General features: G+C 39.5%; 1 protein-coding gene across 5 annotated transcripts in view; it reads left to right on the top strand.

The window, feature by feature from the left end:
* FMN1 (formin 1) overlaps positions 1-27060 on the top strand; it is a 382661-nt gene that overhangs the window by 237761 nt on the left and 117840 nt on the right. For all 5 annotated transcript variants that reach the window (XM_025189464.2, XM_075927043.1, XM_075927044.1 and 2 more), the window contains 3 exons: positions 14981-15042; positions 17289-17377; positions 26672-26801. In XM_025189464.2, the coding sequence (XP_025045249.2) occupies positions 14981-15042; positions 17289-17377; positions 26672-26801 (281 nt within the window). The remainder of the gene's footprint in view (positions 1-14980; positions 15043-17288; positions 17378-26671; positions 26802-27060) is intronic.

Here is a 27060-nt window from a genome sequence, read left to right as displayed (position 1 = left end):
GTCATAATTCATTACATCTTATTTCTTCTTCTACCTCTTTTGCCAAATTCTTCAGAGTAGCTTTATGATCCATTTTTTATCTATCCCATGACTGTGGCACTGTTTGGCCTCAACTCTTTTTTGCAAAATTTGAAATGGTTAGTCATTAGTATCATTAGTTAGTCAAGGGTGTTGCACGTGCATTCCAGTTTTGGAAAGACATCTACAGCTTCTTGGATAATCATGCTTATGATTGTTTTAGCTGATTCTGCATCTTCTGGAAAGGTGCTACGTGCATCAAATTTGTTACACGCGGTGACAGAGTACTTATTAGCAAGTGCTGAATGCTCAGGTACATTATGCTTTATGTTTCATAACAGGTGCACTACTATTGAAATCAAAATTACCATTTTAGCACAAGAAGATAGTTAGTATTTGTTGGGACTTCTGCACCTTTGATCCAATATGATCTTGCTGTTTTATGATCCAAAATATGGTTCAGCTCCTTCCTTATCCAACCATCATTGGATGACCAGGTTTCCTGATGGATATCGAAGCACTGAACCAACTCCCAATGATGGTAATTTTATGAGACATATAAAAAGAGAAATCTCAGAATTTATTGTTCCAGAGCAAAATGGGCCAAGAATAGTCTCAAAGCCATTTCTGGGACAATTTGCTTTAGCATTCATATCTCCAAATATAGTAGTTCATTGTGTAATGAAGCAGATGAAGCTATTACTACTTGCTACTAATAGAATTTACCTTTTTTAGCGTCTGTAGCTTCCTCAGTGGGAGCATAAACTACAGCAATGAACAGCTTGTAGGATGCCACATAGTGATTTATTAACTGGTGGAAAGAGGAGGAGTGCCATTCACAGTTTATATAGTTCATTCCTCCAGAGTACAGTGGACCTGCATCCTCACAGTATGGTGACCATGTTGCCTTTATTATACAGTTCCAATGTTATATTTTTGTAACTATTTAACTAACAAAACCCATTCCCTGATATTTAGGATTTGTACATTCCTGGTAGAAATTCTGGTGATTTTTTTCTCAAATCATGATGACACCATAAACATTATGGAGTTCAGCCTGTAGACTATGTATTATTGGGTGCTTCTTGATTCTGTCTGTCACTTTGGGAGCACACAGATGCAGAATACTGATTTTGTTTGGGTACACCAGCTATCTTCCCAGAATCCCTTCCACATGGAGCAGATGGCTCTTAAGTCATAGAACATCCACCTTTACTGCTATTTGAGAAGTATTTCCCCTTCTTTTCTGGCTCTGCCATTGGCCTTCTCTCAGAGCTGTGAGCCAGGGCTCTTAGTGGATGCTACGTTCTGGAGTCAGCCAGAACCAAGATTCATGTTAGCAGGATGGACCAAGCCCAGAAGTAGCACAGTAAGTACTGCTGCCCCATCTGTTATCATAAAAGAACAGGCCTATTGATACCTGAACAAATTATCCCCAAATAAATTCCATAGCTATCTTGGGTATTACTACAGAATATAGAACTGTCACATCCATACAGACACTTGCAAGATTAGTGAGAAGATAAACAAAAGTAGTTACAAGAAAAGTTAAATGCTACTTAAAGTGCTGTGGGCTTGTTGCCTCTAAGGAATCCCCTCTAAATCTGATTTAAGTCAAGTAACTGACATGCAGTTCAAATAGCTTAGCAGTGGCAACACATGTGATTGGCAATATCTGGTGCACAGATGTTTTGGGTTGCATTTGATAACGAGCCAGCAAACAGGCAGACACCACATTGTAGAAGGAAATCTCCTGCAGATGTTTCTCAGAGAGAGTGATGTTCATCCTCTGTAGAGAAATACCCATTCCCACTCCTTCTCGGAGTACATACTAGACAGTGGGCAACCCTAGTACAGCACAATAATTTTGGTGAAAGCTAATGTATCTGTAGACAGTGATGTAAAGGAACATTGAGTTTGCATTGCTAGGCCTATCCTGTTTTAACCTAATTTGGGAGTCAAGCTCTAGAGAACTCAAAATTGTGACACGTGAGATTTTGCTACTGAGCTGATATTGATGACAATCTAGCTGCTACTTAGATCATTCATAATGGTATTCACAAAATTTACATCTCTTAAGCATCGTGAACACACAGCATGGAAAATCTATCATTTGTACTGGGCTAAGCAGAATATAAACTTACCTTTATGTAAGCCTTGCCCACATGGTGTGGCACTCTGTCCCTCTTCAGGTGTGGATAGGTCATATAGAGGTTGATGAGCATATAGTTGATGAGCCTGCTACAACTCTAGCTAAGAGACATGTTTTTTCTTGTTTAGGAAGTAGAGGTTCATGCATTAAGAGCCAGATCTCACAGGTCAATCCCCCACCACAGACAGCCCATCCAGAGGTATTAGCATTATATTTTTAAAAAATCAAGTATTTCTGGTAGTAAAAGGTGATCATTAAATGGCTCAAAGGCTTGATATAAAACTTTTTGAGGATTCCTTATCCTGCTCTTTTTGTAGTCTGGTGAAAGGAAGAGAGGAATGTTTCTTTCTAAACTTAAAAGTAGATTTGGATTTAGTTCAAGGAGTGTGCCAACATACAGCTTAGTTCTTATTTCTCATAACCTCCTGTACGGTTATGAAAATACGCTTCAGCTCAGATAAGTAAAATTTTGTATTTTTTTCCAGTTCAACTACAGCAGGGGTAATAAAGCTGTTGCTCAGGGCTATCTGTGTGGTTCAGTTGTTAAATATTACACCTCCCTTCATAACCAGGAGGTTTTGGTTCTGTTGCTAATTATGTACATGCATGTGAAGTACCTTTGCCCCTCAATATCTTATAACCCACCTCCCCATTCAAGGAACTCCCAACACAAGAACTCAGCAAAAGCAGTGTAATGTGAAACAAATAGCAGTATGTCTCTTCTGTGATTCAGTCATTGCTCACCCCTGCTAGCCTTTAACAAATAGTTGAGATCCTTACTTATAACTAATGGGCGCAAATACACTGCTGAAGGCCCCCAGCCCAGAGCCGGTGGCCTCACCTCCGACACCCATACTGCCTTCATCAGCACTGCAGCTCCCAGCACTGACAGAGGACAGTTCAGGATGGGAACCCCCAAGCTACGGTGAGACAATACTGTGGTGCTTCACTGCTGACTCTAGCTCCAGATAGTAGATCAGGCTAGCCCAGGACACCACTGCCAGACAGGTTTCCCCCTATTACTTCCTTGTTCACAGGGCTCAGTGGAGTCACCCATGTCACCTGTGCTCTCTGATCGCAGTGGATTCTGAAACGAATGTAGACATGTCTTCTTCTCCCAACACCCTTCCCCCACCAGGACTCATTCCGGATACTACAGACACAGACCAACATATTCACAGCTTCCTCTTGGCTTGCACAATGGCCTTATCCACCGCCACTATACACAGGACACTGGTTACTGTATCGTAACTGATCCTCACTGTTCCACAATGTGTACACTGGCTGAGAGACCCTCCTGTGCTCATAGCCCTCCAGCAACTGAGAAGGTTGATCCAGAGGAGGGTCAAATTACAAATGAGGACAAACCTCAGCATCCAGATAAGTCTCCTACAAATCAATCATCTTCCTCCCGTGACAAGGCAGTCATCTCGACAGATACATCACTGGCAGATGACTTTGAACAATTCCTAGAACTATTTTAACAAGTGGCTGCTAATCAGGAGGTTCATCTTATGGAAGTTCAGGAGAAGCAACACCAACTCCTGAAGAACCTACAGCCAACCCTTTGTGTCAAGATTGTGCTGCTGATAGACGAGGCTAAAATGGAGGCAGCCTACAAGATCTGGCAGACTCCAGCCTCCATCCCTCCCACCAACAAGAGGACTGATAGAAAATATTTCATCCCCACTAAGTGAATGGATTTCCGGTTTTTGCATCCTCAACCGTATTCCCTGGTAGTAGATGCAGCCCACCATAGAGCAAAATTACCACAGTTTAAAACTGCAGTGCAAGACAAGGACAATAAGTGCATGGACATTTTCAGAAGGAAGATGTGTTCCTTGGCAACTCTCCAGCTGCATATTGCCAACTATTCAGCCCTGTTGGCTAATCAGGATTTCGATAACTACACAAAACTACTGGAATTGATGGAGCGTTTTCCCGAAAGCAAACATCCCATTCTTAAATCAATAGTCCAGGAGGGATATTCCACAACATGTACTGCCCTGCGAAAGGTCCTTGACATTGCAGACACGGCTGCCCATTTGACTCTACATTTATCTTTATGTGTAGGGCATCTTGGCACCACGTCTCTGGAGTTCCCAAAGAACTACAGAGCAAAGTGGGGGACCTCCCATTTGATACAGGCAAGTTGTTTGTAACACAGACTGATGAGGTACTGGCAAGGACTCTCGTGCTACACTGCATGCACTTGATATGTACACAACACTCTACTGACACAGACGCTACACATCATCAGTGCCAGTGAAAATTCTCATACTCCCATTACCAACAGAGAGATTTTAATCAACCATGTTCCAGACCACGAGCGTAGAGGAAACTGCCACCAAAAAAACGTTTCTCTACTCAACGCTGCATCAAACAACAGTTCTGAGATGTTTATTGAGGGTAAGCCTGACTTCTTCCATGTTTAGGTGTTTCACAAAGATGTAAAGACTTTTTACCACTGCTTGTGCCCCTTTTATCAACAGTGGGCATTGATTACTACAGACCAATGAGTCCTCAAAATCATAAGATTGGGATATACCATCCAATTTATTTCCCTCCCCCCAAGCACGCCACCTTCCCTGTGCCTCTGCAGGGACCCATCTCACAAGGACCTCCTCTGGCAAGAAGTCCGTCACCTGCTAGCAATAGGTGTCATTGAGAGAGTGCCCAACCAATTCAGGGGCAGGGGATTTTACTCCAATTACTTCCTCATCCTCAATCACCATAAGCTCAACAAATTTTATACGCAAACAGTGGTTCAAAATGATCACACTCAAATCTATAATCTCAGCACTGGACAAGGGAGACTGATTCTCAGGCCTCAACCTACAAGACTCCTACTTTCATGTGGCCATGCATCCATCTCACAGGCACTTTCTATATTTCACAATAGCATCAGGACATTTCCAATATCGAGTCCTGCCCCTCAGCCTTCATCTACCCCAGGATATTTTTCAAAGACACTTGCAGTCATCACTGAAGATCTGCCTCATCAGGGTATTATGATCTTCCTGTCCCTCATAAAGGGACCCTCCTGTACATAGACACACAATATGGTATAGACCGCCAGAGTGCTTTTCAAGGCACATGGGCTCAGTATAAATGAGCAAAAATCCACACTCCAGCTGACACAAATTCTGGACTTTATAGGTGCCTGGCTAGACTCCACAACCACTCAGGTCTACTTGCCTACCCAGCGCTTTCAGGTGATACAAGTTACTAGTGTCGCAGTGAGCCCAACTGTATCAGTACTCATCCGTTTATAATGTATGGGTCATATGGCTGCAACAACTTACATGCTTTACTATGCCTGGCTACATCTCTGAAGCCTCCAGCATTGGTTATTGTTGGTGTACCCCTTCCAAGTATCGGACCCATAAACCCAATCCTCCTCCCGCATTGCAACCAATATGATTGCCTCCCTGTGGTGTGGAGCCAATCCTGACAACCTTCTTGGGGGAGTTCCGTTCCATCATGACCAGCCCTCTGTCCAAATTATTAGTGATGCTTCCCTTCTCAGATGGGGTGTACATTTGGGTCGACCCTTTGCCCAGGGATGATGGTCCTCCCACAAATCCCCTCTTCACATCAACTTGCTAGAGCTTTGAGCAGTGTGCAACACAAGCAGACACTTTATCACCCATATCTGCGACCGCACTGTAAGAATCCTTACTAACAACACAACAATGATGTTTTACATAAATTGACAAGTTGGAGTCCATTCCCGCTCTCTATGTGCAGAGGCTATCCAACTCTGGAATTGATGCATCCACAATAACATGACTTTAGTTGTGTCATATGTGCCCAGTGTCAACAATACAACTGCAGATACTCTGAGCAGACACTTTGCCATAGTCCACAAATGGGAGATTGATCATCAGGTACTCCAGCCCATCTTTTGCCAATGCGGGTTTCCCCACATAGACCTTTTTTGCCTCTCATGACAACACGAAGTGCCCTCAGTATTGTTTCAGGGCGGGTGTGGTGATGCATTCCTCATTACCTGGAATGTCCCGCTGCACCACGCTTTTCCATCAATCTCCATCATTCGAGGTTCCTCAACAAAATCAGAAGGGATGGAGCACGAGTCATCCTGATAGTCTGTTTCCCTGTCTTTAACGGCTGCCTCTTCAACTTCCCTATCTTTTCCCAGTTTGGCATGATCTGCTATCTCAGAACAAAAGCACTTTCCTACATCCCCAACCTCAGACCCTACACCTAACAGTATGGTTCCTCTCTGGTTCCATGACTCTGAAGCACTCTGCTGTGACTGGGTGAAAGACATTCTACTACATAGTAGATGGCAGACAACATGCACTACTTACCTCTTCAGATGGAAATGATTTGTCACATGGTGCTCACACAAAAACCTCTATCCAACTTCTAAACCTCTCCATGTGATCCTGGATTATATTCTTGATTTTAAACAAGACTTATTTCTGTCCTCTCTGAGTTCACCTTGCTGCCATCACCGCCTTCCATCCCCACGTAGAGATACTCAATTTTTGCACAACCCGACCAACAGAAGGTTCCTCAAAGGCCTTCATAACTTCAACACAGACCACCACCCTGGTATGGAATTTGGAGATGGTGCTGGACACACTCACTCAGCCCCCATTTGAGCCTTTGGTAAATTGTTCTCTTATCTTTGATGACTATGAAGGTGGGGATCTTGCTTGCAATAACATGTGCCCACAGGATGAGTGAACTTGTGGTCCTTAGAGATACACTGCCTTACAGTCTTCATGACATACTATGGCCTCACCCTTCCTTTCTGCCAAAGGTGTGCTGATTTTTCACATCAATGATCCCATTGTTTTCTCTAACTTTTACCTTAAGCCCCACTCACCCTGCCAAGATGCAATCCTGCACACCCTGGTTGGCCGAAGGGCTTTCTCCTCCTACATTGACAGAACTATGGCCTTCCACAAATCACAACGTCTTTTCATCTTGGTTGCTGAGCGGTCAAAGGGCATGTTGATTTCTTCACAGTACATTTCCAAGATCATAGTTTCCTGCATCTCCCAGTGTTACTCTTTACAGAAAGAAGCCCCCTGCTGCCCCTAGAGTTCATTCCACTCAAGCAGTCTCAGCACCTACAGCCTTCCTGCAGGGAATCCCCTTTATGGACATTTGTTGTGCTGTTCCGTGGTAATCAGACCACACCTTCATGAGACACTACACCATTCTCCCACATCCATCTACAGACAGTTCAGTAGCTGCTATGGTTCCTTTTACTGCTGATAAATGGTGACTCCAAAACCCACCTACCCTCTACTTTGATCAATGCTATACAGTTACCTGCAGTGGAGCACCCATGGGGACATCACTTGAAGAATAAAGGGAAGTTACTCACCTCGCGCAGTAACAACAGTTCTTAGAAATGTGTCCCTACCCCCATCGGTGCTCCACTACCCACCCTCCTCTCCTTTCTTTGGAGTTGGTTTTTCTCTTTTAGATACTCAGGCATACTCGAGGAACGGAGAAGGGTTAGGCTGCATGTGCAAAGTACAAGATGCAAATGCCACGAGACACCTATTATGCATGCACAGCCCAAATGGCTATTGCTATGAAAGGCTCCAATCTGCGGCACTTGGACATCTCGACACCTATAGTGGAGTACCCATGGGGACACACATCTCGAAGAATCACTATTACTGCATGAGGTGAGTATTTTCCCTTTGCAGTTGGTGCCCTGTAAGACATTGAATTGAAGGAAAATCTATTCACATTGGACCTAGAAATTATTTTATAAAGAAAATGCCCTTTTTATTAGTGAAAATTTACTTGCTGAAAATCAAACTAACAATACACAGTCTTATACTAGTTAAGAATTGATTACAAAACAACAAAAACATCTTATCTGTATCATTTGCAACCTTGGATGTGGCTGAACATTCTGTAAAATGGACAGCAAAGAGGGCGAATGATCAGCATAGCCAAAGGTATCACTTTACTTTCCTCTTCCACAGCATGTGATATATGGCAGGCTTCTGTCTACCTGACATCAAGAATGGCATTCTTTTCATCAGGCCCCAATGTTTCCCACATTGTATGGAAACATAGTGCCAAGAAAAAACTCCAGCAAAACATTTCAGTTTAGTGCTGAATTTATACTGGATTAAATAACTTGAAGTATTTAAACAATAGAATAAAATTAAATCATTGAGTGTGTAATTTCTGTAATGATCACATATGTAATATTTTTTGCATGTCCTACCTAATCACACACTTAGGTTACTTAGAATTATGCTGTGTCTTCTTTGATGAAGAGCCATGGAAAAAGGGATATGCACTGTCCTGGATACTGGAAGATTGTGTGCCATGCAAAGCATTATGTTAAAGCTGTTTCAAATTATAAAGCATGTAGGAAAACAAAATCTATTAATAGGATTCACTGGTGATGATGGGTTTGAAGTGGGAGAGCTGAGAGGTTGATTGTGTTTGTTACTCTCCTTAACTGTTTAGGTACCAGTTCTCTTTGTACTCAATCTTCTTCCAAATGGTGATAGAAAAATGGTCAATATTTGCCAAAGTAAATAATCAAAAAAATTGTAACCTCACTTATGAACAAAGCCTGTAGATATTGCACACTTATTTTGGAACAAGCCTCAGGAAGTCTAAAGTCTGTCCAATTTTCTGAAGTACTTCCTCAATCTTAGCAAACAATGCCACTGCTAGATATACAAGCAAGTTTGCTTCGGAGCTGAAAAACTGGATGTTATATATGTATGTGTAATTTTAAATACTTTCATAGCAGTTTTCATATGTGGTCCAGAAAACATTTTAGAAACACTGAGGGTGTGTCTAAACTACACCTGTCTGCCAACAGAGGGATATAGATTAGGCACATCGCTATTGCAAATGAAGTGGGGATTTAAATATCCCACGCTTCATTTGAATAGAAATGGCCGCCGCTTTTTGCCGACGCGGCACTTTGCTGGCAAAAAGCGGCAGTCTAGATGGGGATCGGTTGACAATGAAAGCCTTTTCCGAACTATCTCTTATTACTCGTGCAATGAAGTATACAGAATTGGTATATGGCACTCAGAGACGAACCCATGACCCTGCCCTCACCAGGCGAGCACCCTATCCCCTAGGCCATGCCGGAACCTGCCCCTGCTCCTGACCGGCAGGGGGACATAGCTTAGACACACCCTAATAGAATAAATTTCATAACACCTCTGCATGATTGTTAATTTTTACTCCGTTGTACAGATGGGGAAACTGAAACTCAAAAGGACAAAATTTGCTCAATACCATAGAGCCCGGAATTCCTAACTTTCATTTCTTGTCATGTTTGGTGATTTTTTTTCTTATTGTGTGAGTGCTTCATAGTGTACAGAATGCATGTGTTTGCATTACTGTCCCTGTAAAGTAGAAATAAATGCATACATATCTCAGAAGTTGAGAAACAATTTCCTTTAAAAGTTATTTCTTTTGTTCTGGATAATTTACAACATGTGGTTTTGTGAATCTGCCTAGGGCATCAAGCCTGATGTGGTTAGGTTAACATTAGTGCCAGAGTCTTTTGCTCATGACTTCATACAGCAGCTGAGCTTTCCTAAATTTCTAAACCCACATTATGTCTCTGGTGCTTCTTTGCATTATAACTCCTTTAAACATTTTTACATGACAGAAAGTCAGATGTTGAAGAAAGCCTTTAGAGAAATTTAGGATATCAGCTCAATTTGTCTGGGATGAACAGGAGTAGTTTGCATGTGTTAAGCAGTTTTGCCAAGAGGAGATGTGTCCTTAACAATCATAACAACTTTCTGGTTGACTGGATCTGTGACATCTTCATTTAAAATTTCCAAAGGTGGACTTTAGTTTCCCACTGGAACCAAAGCTTAGTTACTAGTAATGCATTGTGTAAAATAGTTAATTGTGGCCCAAAGAAATTTAACTTTCAGAGAGTTGTTTTAAAAAATAATGTGTTTCTGTTTGATTATTAAAATTCTGTTTTTAAAATTATTTTTCATATTTCTATTAAATATAATTTAGTAGTTGCATTAACTACTTTGCAGCTGCTGAACATGTGTAAATTTTCTCAGATCCCTTTTTATAACCAAATGCCATTTAAAATGATATCTAGTACCAGTTATGTCCTACCTTACGACTATTGGAAATACATAATATGCTTTTCAGCAGTGGTGGTAACAGGAAAGAAATATCTCTTTAGTACTAAATCTTTAAGATCTACAGATGTGTCAATTTTATGTACAGCAAATACATTTGGCATTCTTAAAATGTTGTTTAGGGTTTCCTATATGTGCATTCTTGCAGTGACAAACTATAGAGATTAAATAACAGATCGAATCCCTAAAATGTGCTATGAAGAATGTGTTTTTACAGCTAGATTGGTTTAAAAAATATCTCTGTTAAAACCTTTGGTAAAAGTTTATATTTCATGCAGTGGCCTTTGCATGTGAAATGTAGTTGGCAAGTATTTTTATGTGAGCCTGTTGGTTTGAATACATGATGCTGATCTGTTTTTTGTCCTCTCTGACGGTTATTATATCCTAATGGGTGCAACACTGCACTAATGATCCTTGCGTATATAAATTCTTCTTGTTGTGAGCAGACACCATAGGGCCACATAAAAATGTTTGCCTCAATTTCCCTGCAAAAAAGGAGCTCAGAAACCAGACTTAGCCAAGTAACAGATTTTTAAAAGTAGAGGAACCCAATAAAATTACCAGCTTTTCACAGCATGAGTCTACTTCCTTTCGACATATTGTGAGGTGTAGGTGAAATATTCTAACTGAACTGACAGTGTAAGGAGGACAGCTAACTAGAAAGCAAGATAAAAGTAAAAACCACCAATGATGATTGATATTGCTGTAGCTATTAATTGTTTTGGAACTTCTTTTGTAGATTTCTGACACTTCACCGTTATAACTTACTCCTATACAAGTCTCAGTGTAATGAAATTTAATGCAGTAAAATACCACAGTCAAAGTTACTGTATCAGGGAGTTATTTTTAATGTTGTAGTTTCTTGAGACACAAGTCACAAAATGTTTTAAGAGGATTAAGGAGCTTTAGCTTTACCATGCTCTGAAGAAAAGAGTAAAAATCATCAAAGAATGCTTCTTTCACATAGTTCAGTGAATGTTGTTAAAATGGCACCAATACAACATATTGTGTGTTTATTGAATACACTTTAAGGATGGTATAAAACATCTCAGGGTTGAAATACACAAAACTTTGAATTTGTCCAGCATTTGACGGGTGGGGGGTAAGAAACCAAGCAAATTGTTATGATTGTACATTTTTCCAATGTGAAGGATGCTAACTTTGTTGAAAGTGGATGAATAAAAGACATAGGGCTAGGTTGATAACGCTACTCAGGCACCCCGAGATGCATATAGATGTATAGAGGCATTTTCAAAAGCATATGGTGCTAAAATGCCACTTTTGAAAATCACACAAAGTATCTTTGTGAATTTTTAGGTGCTTGAATACATTTAAAAATCTGGTCCATAAGCCCCAATTAAACTGGCAGCATGTGAGCTCAGGCATCTGCCTGTGCATTAACAATAACTGTAGGATTGGAGCCCTACTAAGTCAGAAAGCAATAACTGTATGCTATTTAAAATAAGAAATAAGTTCTTCCAAAGAATAGAATGACTCATGTTTATCTTCCTTCATATTTAAGCTTATTATTTATTATTGATTTAATTTTTGGTCTGTTTACATATCTGCATATATTTAAATAATTTAATATTTCCTCCTTAAACTTTTAAGGCAAAACGATTGGTTTAATCCTGTCAATATATTTTAATGTAACTGATTATTGTACTCTTGCATAGTTTCAACAGTTATCTGGGCATTTAGCATAAAAATAAAATAAACCATGATGTGTTGGAGTCTTTTCTGCCCACTCGGTCATCCATTTGGAGATATAAGTACTAACATATTGGTGTTATCATTCTTATGTTTGTTTTAATTTAAACTACTTGGAATAATTATAGTATTTCTATAAATTTAAGATCTTTGCCATTAGTTGCTTGTTTTATCATCCATAAAACTAGTTAAAATTTTCTTACATGCATTAGCTGAAAACTAGATTTCCTCACTGCAAAACTGTCACCATGGTGTAGAAGTGGATGGAAAGACATACCAGAAGTAAATAAAATAAAAAAATTCCCTTTTCAGATATATTTTTCAGTATCCCAAGATGGGATGAGAGAGGAATGAAATTGAAAGGGGAAAATTTGAGCTAAAATATCGACAGTGAGATGTATTAGGTTGTGGAAATGGTCTTCCAAGAGAAATCCTAGTCTCTTGGGACCTTTTCAAATAGAATTGGATATTGCATTTAGAAAATGCCCTACATAGAACAAAGTTTAATTGGCAGGTAGTTAATCTGATAGATTCCTGCTCTAACTATGCTTATTTGAATATAAAGTAATTATCTTGCCTGTTTAGCTCTTTTTATATTTGTCTAAATATTTTGCGTCTAAAAATGTGACACAAAAAGAAGTAAATCTTCCTTTTCTTCTTTGGTAGTACCTTTCTCCCTGCCACTTTCTTGTCCCTCTAGTCAAGGTGTAATGTCAACAACAGATGGAATCATAATTGACAGACAAAATTTTAAAGCATTCTAAATGTCACTGATCGTTTTAATAAAATTAATTAGCCTGCCACGGAGAAAATTTACTAGCCTGCTGGTTAATTTCACAATGTAAAATCGTGGGTAGGAGGGAGTGCGAGAGAAACCTTATTACTTTTGAATAATTATTTAAAGATGTGTTCCTTGCCTATTTCAAACATCATGGATGGCAAATGCAGCAAGAGCTTTTTATATCTTTTAAAATTGCAAATGGTCACATCTCAACATATAAGTGAGGATATCAAACACAAATGAAATCAGATACCTACTAATGATAATTTATTGGTCACCTAGAAAACTTCAATTTTGATGGTAATATTATTAATATTCCTATTTCTATTTTAATGTAAACAAATAATTTAGACTGAAGACACAAAGCTGCTTGAATTCATATGCGTACATGAATTTAGTGTTCTGAATCTAATTAAAAATACACTGTTTCCATAAGAAATGAAAGATCTTTAGTCATTTCTGTAACATGTTAAAAAAAATCTCTGTACTTCCTGGCAGCGAATATTTGTTGCATAATGCACATCATACCTGCAGTCTGATTTAGCTTTGAAAAACAATACTAATGCAATGCTAAATTAAATTGCAATGAGGCATATTGATGATACAATTAAATGCCACCATGAAACTCAGATCTGCACTTTAGGAACCCATTTGACACTTTTTTTTAATTACAGTGGGCGGTTGAAGAGAACAGTATTTATTAGAGCTGGTTGGAAATTGTCCCACAGAATGGTTTTCTAATGAAAAATTCTGATTTAATGACATCAAAACATTCTGCAGGAACATGTCAGTTCTGTCAGTGTTTGACAGAAATCCATCTGGCTTCCTGCCAGCTCATTTGCATGTCCCCCCAAGCTTTCCATCTCCTCAGCAGCCCACTTTGCAGGCTACTGCGGATCTAGTGATTCCAGGCTCTTTGGCTCCATGGCAGCACAGGCTGCCAGGGCTTCCAGACTACTGACTTCTTGACATCTTGGCTGTTGAGAAGCCAGGGACTGCAGGGTTCCCCACGTGGCCAGCTCCTTGGGGTTCTAAGCCATCAACTAGTCACTTTCTTGATTCCTTGCTATCCAGCTCCCCAAGTTACCTAGAATTCTAGTCAGTTCCTGGGTTCTTGGGCTTCTAAGCAGCCTGTCCCAAATTAGGGAAAAGTAAAAAAAATTAATTTTTCAAACAAAAGACAGAACTATGTAGCACTTTAAAGACAAACAAGATGGTTTATTAGGTGATGAGCTCTCATGGGCCAGACCCACTTCCTCAGATCAATATGTGGAAGAAAATCGGCACAACCATATATACCAAAGTGATACAATAAAAAAAAATGAACGCATGTGAAATTGACAAATCAAATTTTAGAACAGAGTGGGGATGAGGGGGGAAGGTAAGTTTCTGTGAGGTAATGACTGGGTTAACTTCCCCAATTATCACCCCTAATGTCATTACCTCACAGAAACTTACCTTCCCTCCTCACCCCCACTCTGTTCTAAAATTTGATTTGTCAATTTCATATGCGTTCATTTTTTTTTGTCTCACTTTACCATTTATGGTTGTGCTGATTTTCTTCCACATATTGATCTGAGGAAGTGGGTCTGGCCCACGAAAGCTCATCACCTAATAAACCATCTTGTTAGTCTTTTAAGTGCTACATAGTTCTGTCTTTTGTTTCAGCTACAGCAGACTAACACGGCTGCATCTCTATCACTATTCTTAATTTTTAGGAGTAAGCTAAAATTTTTTAAAGTCTTTTTGGAGAACAGAAATTAACAGTAATGAAATTTTTCAGCTTTCTCCCAGAGTAGCTCCTGTCCTAGGCTAGCTCCCAAGACTGCCTAAGAATATGGGCAGCCAGTTCCCTCACTTCCTCAGAGCCCCAACTTCATGGCCAACTTAGAGAACCATTCATCCTAGAAAACAGGTAGCCACAGGAGCAAGTTGAAAAAATTCATTACAGTTCTCTGAAACTTAATGTTTTGAAAATTCAACTCCTATGACATAGTTAGAATTATTGACTTTTCCCATAATTTGGAATAAAAGAATTTCAAAAATGTCAAAAAAATGTGTGGAAGTGCAGTTCTGTTTTCTGGCCAGTTGTGATTTATAAGATATGTTACCTAGAAAAAAGAAGTTAACCCAGTATTTTTAATATGTACTTTGTTGATTTATCCTTTATAGCTACACTAAATGTGGATAATTCCATAGTAGACCTGGAAACACTAGAAGCACTGTATGAAAATGTAAGTATGACAGAAAAACATCATGTGGAACAGTACAATGTTCATAGTTTCAGATTTTTACCAAGTGCAAACATACTCAAAGGCTAAACAATTTTATTTTGTGAGCATATTACACAGGAGAGAGCATATAAAAATTGATTTTTCTAAGAAATTGTAAGGGTGCCTTCAAACAGCACCCTAAAATTGAAATAAGATACACAATTTGCGCTACACAAATTGCATATGTTATTTCGATTCTATTTTGAAATAGCTTATTTTGAAATTTGGAATGTTTACACAGTGCCAAACTTCAAAATAACACAGGGGTTATGTCTACACTGCCCCCTCTTGCACACAAAAAAATGCAAATAAGACAAAGCGTGGCATATCGCTGCTCCTCATTTGCATAATTGAGGCACCATTTTTGCACAAGAGGCTTTTTTAGGAAGAATGGCTCTTGCGCAAGAGGGTTTTTTTGTGCAAAAAGGAGCCATGCAGACGTCTCCTTTTTGCGCAAAAGCCTCTTGCGCAAAAACGGAGCCTCATTATTTTGAAATTATTCCTCGTAAAATGAAGTTTACAGATTTCAGAATAAGCTGCCCGTTTTTTCAAAACAATTTTGAAATAATGAAATGGCTGTGTAGGTGCTCACATTGTTATTTCAAAATAGCACTAGCTATCTCGAAGTAACAGTGCAGTGTAGGCACACCCTTAGTTAATATCTCCATAATGTAGTTAGCCAGTGCAGGTATTTTGCCAAATCAAGTCTGCAAGGGGGAATGTAAGTCAATCCAATTCAATTGGAACTGAATTAAGATTAAGCAAATTGCAACAAAAGATGTCTTCTCCCACAATGTATTTTGGCCTCCTACCACAGAAAGGTTCCTTCTCACTGTATCTTCCCCACTTCCATCATGTCTTGGGCAGACTTTTTCTCTTCCACCCCAATTCTCCAGTTTCACTTCTCTCTACATCGTAGCCTTGGAGGATGTCGCCTTTCCACATCTTCATCCCCTCAACCTTTAAGACTACAGGTTGAATCTCTCTAGTCTGGCACACTCTGGTCTGGAAACATCTATGATATGGCATGATTTAAGCCCATAGAATTTGTTTTCAGCCACCATTCCCGGCTCTCAGTGTTCTGTGTAGTTATTTAGCTCTATTTTACCCCTAAATGTCTTCTAAGAGCCCAATAACAATGTTGGCAATGCTGCTAGATAATATTGCCCTCCTGTGGTTTGACCAATTCTCTTGTTCAGCACTGGTCAGGTCTGAAGGTTGCTGGATTAGAGCGGTTCAACCTGTAATTTAAGGCATGATCTGCGATTTGCTTTGTCTTCCTTTCTTCAGCCAACCATTCTACCTCCCAATTCAGTGTATATTTTTCTTTCTATTTGGTTACCAAGAAGCTCTAGGGAGATGAGTAATGAGGCACAGAGAACCAGCAGAGAAAGGGGAAGCAAGTCATGTACAGAACCCTGTCAGGAGATATTGTTTACCTTGCAGTGTTTAAGCTCTGGTAAAGAATATTCCAAAAACTCACTGTTAGGAAGGGTTTTCTCTCCTCCACCTCTCTAACGTATAAAAAGGGAAGGGAAATTTGGAAATGTATGATAAGAGCTGATTGTGAAAACGGTAGCATAGGACAATTTGAAGGCCTTCTGTAATGTACAGTTTAGATCTTAGTGAACATAGGTATTAATCTGCTATGCAAATGAATAAATTTGACTTTGTATTGTCACTAGAATTGCCAATTTTGGTTGGAAAAATTCCTCGAGATTTCATCACATGACATAATCTTTAATCAAAGAGTAACCTTTAATTCCTGGGCACTCCAGGGCAATCCTAAAGTGTTGGCAAACTTAAATGTGACCTGTATATCACAGAATCCATCACAAAATTAAAGAAAGTAAATCTTTCATCTGCTTTACTTAAGTTGGCATATTCTCAATCTTATCAAGAAATTTTATCAGACCAAAGAACCTGCATAATTGTAAAATGAATACTGACATCAGGATGAGAATACATTTTACGAGTCATGTTATTCGTATCTTTGACCTCGAACAAAAGACAATGACAAAAGTTTAGCCTAACAACCCATATATAGAATATGTGAAATGATGCTCCATGCATTTTCAGTAGCGTGTGATACTAGAGAAGGTATATAAAAAGAGAATAGGTGGGGTTTTAGAGATCAGCAAATAAGAAGATGGATTAATTTATTTAAAAATGTAAGCTTATTACCATTTCTAATTGCAATCTCACAGAGAGCACAAAAGGATGAACTGGAGAAAATAAAGCAGTATTATGAGACTTCAAAAGAAGAGGAACTGAAGCTCTTGGACAAACCAGAACAGTAAGATTTTTTTTTTTTTTTGAAAAATATTTTCCGTTATGCAGAATGACCATTGTCTACGAGGCTGAGGGATGTTGGAATAGGATTCTGGCCTGTTAAAAGTTTTTTCTAAAAAAAATAATTTAAAAATTCCATATTTCAAGGGATAGTGTGAAAATTGATCATACTGTCCCTTTTTGCTATGTTGTGTATAGTGTTGTATTAACTGGGACCACCAAGACAGATGAAAAATACTGATTTTGCTATGTGACCTGGAGCTAGTCACAATTTTTGTGCCTGTTTGTTCTTATTTTTAAAATATATTTACCTTCCTCTCCTAGATATTGAAGCTGAATTAATATTTGTAAAGCAGTGACATGTGCTTGGATGGAAAGGTGCCATAAAAGTGCCATAAATTGCTGTTATAATAAATCCCAAAATTCACAAATGGAATTATAATCCTATAATTCAGAATGAACCTGTCTTTTATTTAAAACTATGTATTTGATCTCAAATTTATTCCTATCACTGCTTTCTGGTACCTCTCTCTTTCTCCTCCCTCCTTACTCCTTAACTGGCCTCCATCACATTCTCCTCATTGCCTGTGTTCCCACACCGAGGCCCCTCTACTACCTTACTCTTTTCTCCTCTTCAATTTGCTGCTCCTCACTCATCTTTGCCATAAAAGAGAGTGGAGGGGAAAATGCATGTATGGTGCAGGAGAGATGGAGGCAGCAGTGATGGCTTCTTAGTATGAGAGCTGGAACAACAGAGGGGACATATTTTTACACAGTTTCTTTAAGGCTGGAGGCATAAAGAAGTGACCAATGCAGTGCAGGTGATATGATATATGCAAAGTGGAGATGGGTGGGTCATGTCGTCTTCAGGCAAGACATTAGGTGGTCCACCCATATTAGTAGTTGACTGGATCCTCAAAGACCAAATATGACCAGTTGGCAGACTGAAAATGTACTGGGCCATCCCATGACAAAACTTTGGCCAGAAATGGAAAGAATGTACTCACAACAAAATGGAATGGTGTGGTGTCGACTTGCGTTTGTAGAAGAATGGAAAAGAGCCAAGTAGACACAGATGACAAAGGTGTTTAAGGATGGAGGTTGGTGTTAGAGGGCAAAAAGTTTTTTCTTCTTTCCAACCCACAAAGCAAGCTATGCTGCTGTTGACATCTACGTAAGTACTGCATTGGGGAATAGGTTAATATCCAAAGATATTAATATCTCCGAAATGTTGAAACCTCAGAATATGAATGTCCTCCGCATTTATATAGTCTTGTTCATCCATCCCTTGTCCGTGGGTTTTCACTGACTATGCTCAAGAGTTCTGGAACACAGCATAATGATAGATTGTAACTATTTAATATTTCCCAAGTTTTAAATCTTTGGCAACCTGTTTATTATATCTTTCTGTGAAATAAATATAAGGACATTTTATATCCTGGAAAATATGAATCATGCTTAGTGTTTTGGAATTATAAGAGCTATACTAGTTTTGTAAACTTTGAGTGGGGAGAAGTTAGTCCACATTACTCACCCTGTCATTTTCATGCTAGCTTTGCTCTGTAGTTAAAAATAATGGATTTTAAAGAAACCAATTATTGTTGGTAATTTCAAATAAAATGATAGTCTCCTTTTTCACCATCTAGTCTTTACCAAAACAGTTCTTATAATCTGCCCACCTGGGCAGCAGTGACTATAAAATGGTTGAGTTCAGAATCCTGACAAAAGGAAGAAAGGAGAGCAGCAAAATATACGCACTGGACTTCAGAAAGCAGATTTTACTCCCTCAGGGAACTGATAGAGAGGATCCCCTGGGCGGCTAAGATGAGGGGGAAAGGAGTCCTGGAGAACTGGCTGTATTTTAAAGAAACCTTTTTGAGGGTGCAGGAATATATCATCCTGGTGTTTAGAAAGAATAGCAAATATGGTAAGCGACCCAGCTTGGCTTAACAGAGAAATGTTTGGTGAACTTAATCACAAAAAGGAAGCTTACAAGAAGTGGAAACTTGGACAGATGACTAGGAAGGAGAATAAAAATGTTGCTGAAGCATGCAGAGGTGTAATAAGGAAGGCCAAATCACAATTGGAGTTGCAGCTAGCAAGGAATGTGAAGGATAACAGGAAGAGTTTCTACAGGTATGCTAACAACAAGAAAGTCAGAGAAAGTGTGGGACTCCTAGTGACTGCTACAGGTTAGGAACCGACTAGCTAAGCCAGGGATGGCCAACCCATTTAACAAAGAGAGCCAAAACAGTGGTGGAAAATATGCGAAGAGCTGTGCCAGAATTGTCAAGCAAAAAAAACGCCCCCCCCTTTTTTAAAAAGGAGGCTGCCTCTTTAAGATGGCTGTCATCTTGGGCGCCATTTTGAAAATCCCACAGCTCCAACCCGGTAAGCACAGGGAACCTGGGGGGAGTTGGTGGGGAGTGAGGGTAATTGGGGGGTGCAGGTGTGGCTTTGAGAAGCTGCACTTTTGGGGGGAAGAGCTGTATGCTGCTCACAAGCTATGGGTTAGCCACGGCTGAGCTAAGCGGTAGTTATGAAGAAAAAGGACCTGGGGATTACAGTGGACAAGAACTGGATATGAGTCAACAGTGTGCCCTTTTATCCAAGAAGACTAACAACATTTTGGGCTGCCTTAGTAGGAGCATAGCCATCAGATTGAGGGAAGTGATTATTTCCCTCTATTTGACACTGGTGAAACCACATTTGGAGTATTGTGTTGAGTATTGGGTCCCCCATTACAGAAAGGATGCAGACAAATTGGAGTGTCAGACAAAGGGCAACAAAAATGATTAGGGGGCTGGGATGCATGGTTTATGAGGAGAAGCTGAGAAAATTGTGTTTACTCAGTCTGAGGAAGGGAAGAGTGAGGGAGGATTTGATAGCAGTCTTCAACTATACAAAAGGGGGTTCCAAATTATATGGAGCCAGGCTGTTCTCAGTGGTGGCAGATGACACAACAGGGAGCAATGATTTCTAATTGCAATGTGAAAGGTCTACACTGGATATTAGGAAAAACAATTTCACTAGAAGGGTGGTGAAGCACTGGATTGTGTTACCTAAAGATGTGGTGGAATCGCCAACCCTAGAGGTTTTTAAGGCCAAGCTTGACAAAGCCCTGGCTGGGATGATTTAGTTTAGGTTGTTCCTGCTTTGAGAAGGGGGTTGGACTAGATGACCTTCTGATGTCTCTTTTAATCCTAATCTTCTATAATTCTATTATTCCAATCCTTACCTAACTATTCCATGATTTCGTCTGTTATTAAGAGATGTTGATTAAGGAGATGTCTTTTTTAAAAGTTGCTTTAAAATGAAACAATCAACTAGTGGTCAGGAATCAGGGCATGCAGCTAGTCTGAGACCATTTAGATTGCCTCATCTGAACACCTGGATAGACCAGACCTACCAGGACTGCTCTGAAGCTAAGGAACAGCAGCAGCTGCTGCTGCTCAATGCTTTATTTGCAGCTGCAATTGCTCTTGTAACATCCAGTCCATAACAGTTTGAATATCATGCTCCTAAAATAAGGGGGGGGACAAGTTCTGCTAGCAGAACGGATGCTGCTAAGACTAGTGTCTCCCTGTCAGTTACTGAGTATCTTGAAGAGGTATCACTGAGGTTGCTGCCCTTCAGGCACTGTGTATGATTGCTCACCTAACTGCCCCATAGACGTCACTACTCTGCAAGGTCATCAAGAAATCCTTCAGTTTGGGTTGGTCTGTATGCCACAAGCTCCTATTCTTCTCTGTATTCCCTGACTCATTGCCCAGGATCCATATATCTCCTGGTAGACTGACATGGTGCATTTTAGTTCACCATACTGCTAGCTGTCTTGACTTCCAAAATCCAACCCCAAACTTAACTGCTCTACTTCTTTGCCCATCTCTCAGGAGATTCCAAAACAGGGTAGTTAGTTCAAAGGGGTCCTTTGCAAACAATAATGTCTTCCCAATAGCCCAGGAGTTCCTGTCCAATATCAAGACTTCATTAACATATTTGACAAAAAGAAAACTGGCGTTTTTCTACCTCACTGTATCTATGACTGCCCCCTTGATGTTCTGTGTGGAGCAGTGCTCACTTTTGAACATATCTATTTCCTCTCAGAAAATGAGTTATAAACTTTCTGGAGCTATCTACAAGAGGACCTGCAGGGGGGATTCATAAATCTCTCCAAGTCCTCAACCAAGGCTTTGATTTTTCTGTGTGGGTAAGAAAGATGGCTCCCTGTAGGCTTGTGTAGAATAATAGCCATTAAACATGTTACAGTCAAGAACTAGTACCTCTTGCTAATGAACTCTTCAAGAGACTCTGCTCTACCCTACTCTTAGTTGGACTTTTTCAAACCTTGTAACTTGGTTCAGTTTAGAGATAGAGATGAATGGAAGACAACTTTCACACTTGGTACAGACACTTTGAATATTTGATTCTGCTCTTCAGTTTGTGCCAGGCTCTTGTAACTTTCCAGTGCTTTGTTCATGATATCTTTAGGAACATGCTAGACCAATATGTAGTTTTCTACCTCAGTGATATCTTCATTTTTATTGAGGGTCTGGTTCTTATGATAAACATTTATGCAGCATCTTAGAAAGATTCTGCTAAAATCACTTGCATGTGATGCTCAAGACATGTGATGTTGATGAGGATATGAGTGAATTCCTAGGGCACATTGTTTCTCCAAGGGATTATGGACCATCCCAAGATGTCATCCATGTCTTGGTTGATTTCCTAACTAAATTGGTGTTCCTGTTCTGTGCCACACCTTCCCTGCTGTATCAGAAACAACACCTGTCTTCCTAAAGATTGCCTTCCATTACCATGAATATCCAACTGGCCTCATATTGGGCTAGATCTCCTGTTCATCTCCCATTCCTGGAGGGTGTTTCTAAGATTTCTTGGCATAGAGTCCCTCACTTTTTCTGCCTATCACCTGCAAACCAGTGAGTGACATTGCATGGGTGAAGGTAATGTTATAGAATCTGGATGATATGCTATGTCCATTCTTTGCATGAAAACAAGGATGAACGCCAGACATATCCTCAGGTTCCCAAGTACCTACCACCATGGACTTGGCTACTCACCTGCTTTAGGTTCACCAAGGACTTAAGAATAATTTGAGATCTGCTAAAGAAGATTATAAAACGAAGCTCACCAGGGCCCAGTGGAGCAGCTCCTGTCTGCAGCAGGTCCCCTGTGGAGCTGGAACAGTCGCCTGCCTGGGGGCAGCTGTGAAACTGCTCCAGCCCCACTTGTTAATCTTAACCGGTAAGCCTCATCCGCTTACTGTTTAACCAGTTATCTTCCTTCTAAAGCCTTATACTGAGAACCTCTTTCCAAACCACAGCAATCCACTTCTGCCATCCATAACTGTTTGTAAGCCCACAGAATATGTGCTCTGATGAATTTTTTCCTCCTTAGTCAGTTGAGGGAAACTGCATTACCTGGAGGACTGGCAAGGCTATAGTCTGAAGAACAGTTCAGGGATATGGTGGAGAACATCTGTGCTGAGCCTCAAATCAGCTAGGTGGTCTAATCTGAATACCTTGATTCTGTAATTAGCTAAGAGGAGTCACCAGGACTTCTCTTTAGTCCTACAGCAGGAACAGGCCAAAACCTACTCCCTAAAATTCAAAGATACCTTGATAAATTGTTGAAGTGGACTAAAGACTCAAATGAAAAATGAATCTAAGTGCTACATTCAAGGGAGAAAAAACAAATTCATAAACCCAGAATGGGAGATAACTAGCATGGCAGTAGCACTGTGAGAGGGATCTGGGACTTATAACTTCAACATGAGTCAGCAATGTGATGCTGTTGCAAAAAACACAGTTGGAAATATGAATTGCATTAACAGAGGCATAAGCCTGCAAATCACAAGAGGTGATAGTACTGGTGCTCGTTAGTCTTCAGCTGGACTTCCTCACCCAACTTTGTTCATCACTGAATAGAAAGGATATCAAGATATTGGAAAGGATCCTTATGTGAGCAACAAATATAATCAATAGAATGGAATGCAAGCCATATGAGTAGAGTGATACTGAAGGAACTGAGTATCTTTAATTTGGGGGAAAAAAGAGAAGATTACAGGGAGACATGATAGTAGCCATCAAATAATTGAAAGGATGCCATAAAGGATGCCACAGAGAACAGGTCAAGAGCCAATGGATACAAACTAGAGCACACCTGTTTTAGATTAAATGTCAAGAAAATCTTCCTGAGTATAAGCACAATGGAACAGACTGCCTTAGGAAAGGTGGAAGCTTCACTGGAGCTTTTCAAAAAGAGGCTGGATAGCCCTATGTGTTGCATAGGTTAGACACAACAAATCCTGCTTCTTGGCATGGGTTTAGACTAGATGACCCTTCTCCCTATAGTTCTATGATTCTGTGCTTCACTTACAACTATGATCATCCTGTCCCAGCCTTGTTCCCAGCTGTACTTGATTCCTGATTCCAGCTCTAAACATTAGTGCTGTTCCTAGACTCTGATTGCATTTCCAACCACTAGTCCTGACCAGCCTCTTCTCTGACTGCTATGGCTGATTTTCAACACCATCGTCCATTACAGCAGTGATGTCTTCCGTCGTTTTATCAGCCATTCAAAATACAGGCAGTCCCTGGGTTACATGGATCCAACTTACATCGGATCCCTACTTACAAACGGGGTGAGGCAACCCCGCACTAGCTGCTTCCCCCCAGCAGACCAGGGAGACGCGGAGCAGCTTTTCTCAGCAGACACCTCAGCTTGAGAATAAAGGACTGAGGGAAGTGAGGTGTGGGAGAATAAAACTGAGCTCTGGAGAAATGTTTGGCTAGAGTTTCCCCTACAATATGTACTAGTTCCGACTTACATACAAATTCAACTTAAGAGCAAACCTACAGTCTTGTACGTAACCCGGGGACTGCCTGTACTGCACTTTCTGGAAACTCAATAAATCAATTGCAGTGTTACAACTATTTGCTCAGACTCAATAAATGCAGGCTCAGGGCCATTTGTTGGAACTACATTAAGCATATTCATCCCACAAAAGATTAAGCACACAAGAGTTCCAACTTTGTGTGCATAGATTAAAATTAGTTACCGTGGGCACATATACCTGACTATGTTTTCATTGGTAAAGCTCAAAGCAGTTCAGAAATGAAATGCCGTATTTTTAAAGGGGGTACAAATGGTAACGTTATGGATTAAAATACTGCAAGTGTTGGGCAGAATTCAGTGCAGTCTAAAAGAGGCTTTAGCCAGTTTTAAGTGGTTTGAAATTCCAGACAAAGTAAAAGGTTTCCTGATATCAGTATTGGTCTCCTGCACATGTGATTTTGATTTGTTTTGCAGGCATGTTGTATTTGCTATTGTTGAAATACACTGTAAATATATCTTAGCAATATTGTAAGGTGCCCTTAAATTATGTTCCTTGATAATAAAGTTGTTAAAATGCTAATATTCATTACTGTGGTTAGGATTTATATGTGTAATTGACCACAACATGGAGCTTTTGTCTGAGGGACACAGATGGTCTAGATGCTTTCCAAGTACTATATTGCATCTTGGCTGAAATGTAATCTTCATGTAGTTCTAACTACTACTAAATCACCGCTAGACAGGGGAATGGGAGCAAAATGCAGTTTGTAACTTTATAACTAAACAAGATATTGACCACAATAAGTTTGAAGTAAAATATTTATTTCTCCCCAAATTATGACACTGAGTCCTTGTTCTCCCCTCTCTTACATGGGTGTATCTCAAGTGACATCAGTGAGGGTCCTTTTGACTTTCACTGGCATGAAAAGAGAATCTATTTTGTTTCAAATTATTCACTAACCTTGATATAATAGATCTACTGGTAAAAATGCTATTTCATTGTCTTCCATTCAATAGATGCTATAATTTGTATACAGTTACAGTATGATCGACTTTGGGCTTGATTCAAAATTACAGTAAAGTCCTTTTTACAGCACTCTGTCAGGGTAAAGGAGCCATCTGCATTTTGCATAAGCTTTCTTTAAGGTGTCTTTACCCTGCCAGTATGGTATAAATGAGAATTAAGATATCTGTGCTTACTGTAGATCAATCATTAATAGAATGTTGTATTAAGGGACATAAACAGTTATATTAGGTCTACAGGGCATTCCATCATATCTTGAAGTTAGCCAAGTGCTTACCTTTCTTAACCCTAAGCTACAATTAATGACTAACCTCAAAGTATTTTTTCTTTTTCAGTACTTTATCCAGTACATTCTTGCATGAATTTACACTTCTTTCATTGGTTTTTGACTTTGCTAGATAATACAGTCTTCATTTTATACAAAAGATGTCTGCCCAAATTATTGTGATGTCATCATTAAAAATCCCTCTATTTACCAAATTATACTCTACCATTATATTTATTTCATACTCGACATAATGGGGAAACTGTGATAACCCTAAGGGACAACTCTTGATAATGATGACCCTTAACTACAATATGGGGTGTATCGTTCCATAGATTCAGACTACATATTTTTTTGTTTTAAATGACAATGTCACTAATACAGTCCTTTATTTCAAAACAACAAAATGTTGCTTCTATGGTGTTTTCTGGGCTATAAGTCAGCCTAACCATATTTTATAATTTTCACCTTAAAACACCAAATCAGTTTGTTCATTTGCTGGAGCTCTTAAATCTCAGCAATTAATATGCTATGATGAGGTGAGCAGAACAGAACACATTATCAAGGGATTTCAAATGAAGGACAAAGAGGAAAATAAAACCAGTCATGCACCTCATTCTTGCCATGTCATTTTAAAGTCATCTCTATTTAGGCACCTCCTTTGCCCTTAGCTAGTGTTTTGTGGCCTCTTTGCAAAGGTACACCAACACTTTGGGAAACACTCATCTAGATGATCTAAAGGGCTTTTTCTGTTTTTAATTTTTGTTACTCTGTTATACCCTTTATTTGGCAATACACCAATCAATCAAATGAGAGAGCAATTTACAGAGCTGTTTCCATCCAGTAGAGGGAAGTGTTTCTCTCATACATAAGCCCATCCAGAGAGTAGTGGAGCAGAAATCTCCAGTTGGCTATTTGTCACCAATGAACTTTGATAATTGCAAGGTGTGTGTGTCTTGTCTCTTTGCTGATGTTGTGCAAAAGAACATGAAACATTATTTTGTTCTATCACGTTCCATTTACAATTCAGATAAATAAAGATTGTTTTATGAAAGTGATTTATTTGATGCTATTGTTCTGACATGTTATATTACAAGAGAAGACATGAAATGTAAAGATTTGTTATTACACTGTAATTTTTATTTTCACAGATTTTTGTATGAATTATCCCAGATCCCCAATTTTGCAGAACGAGCCCAATGTATCATCTTCCAATCTGTTTTCTCTGAGGGAATAACCTCAGTGCATCGTAAAGTGGATGTTATTACTTGTGTTTCTAAGGTAGGTTCTGCCAGCCTAATGAAAGTTAATCACAAAATAATTTTTTTTCTTTGCTTCCTAAATCTAATCAAGATATAATATAAAAATTTCAGCTGCTTCATTAATTTTGCAGGAATTTAAAAGCACAATATGTCTCTTAGGCTACGTCTAGACTACATTCCTTTGTCAGCAGAGGGATGTAAATGTAGCACTTCAAAAGTGCAAATTAAGTGGGGATTTAAATATCCCATGCAATGGTGCTCTTTCGAAAAAGTGCTAT

The sequence above is a fragment of the Pelodiscus sinensis genome, chromosome 4 (assembly GCF_049634645.1).
Source record: "Pelodiscus sinensis isolate JC-2024 chromosome 4, ASM4963464v1, whole genome shotgun sequence".
In the NCBI taxonomy this organism is placed as follows: domain Eukaryota; kingdom Metazoa; phylum Chordata; order Testudines; family Trionychidae; genus Pelodiscus; species Pelodiscus sinensis.
Note: the sequence above shows the minus strand (reverse complement) of the source record. Positions and strands in the feature narration are given on the sequence as shown.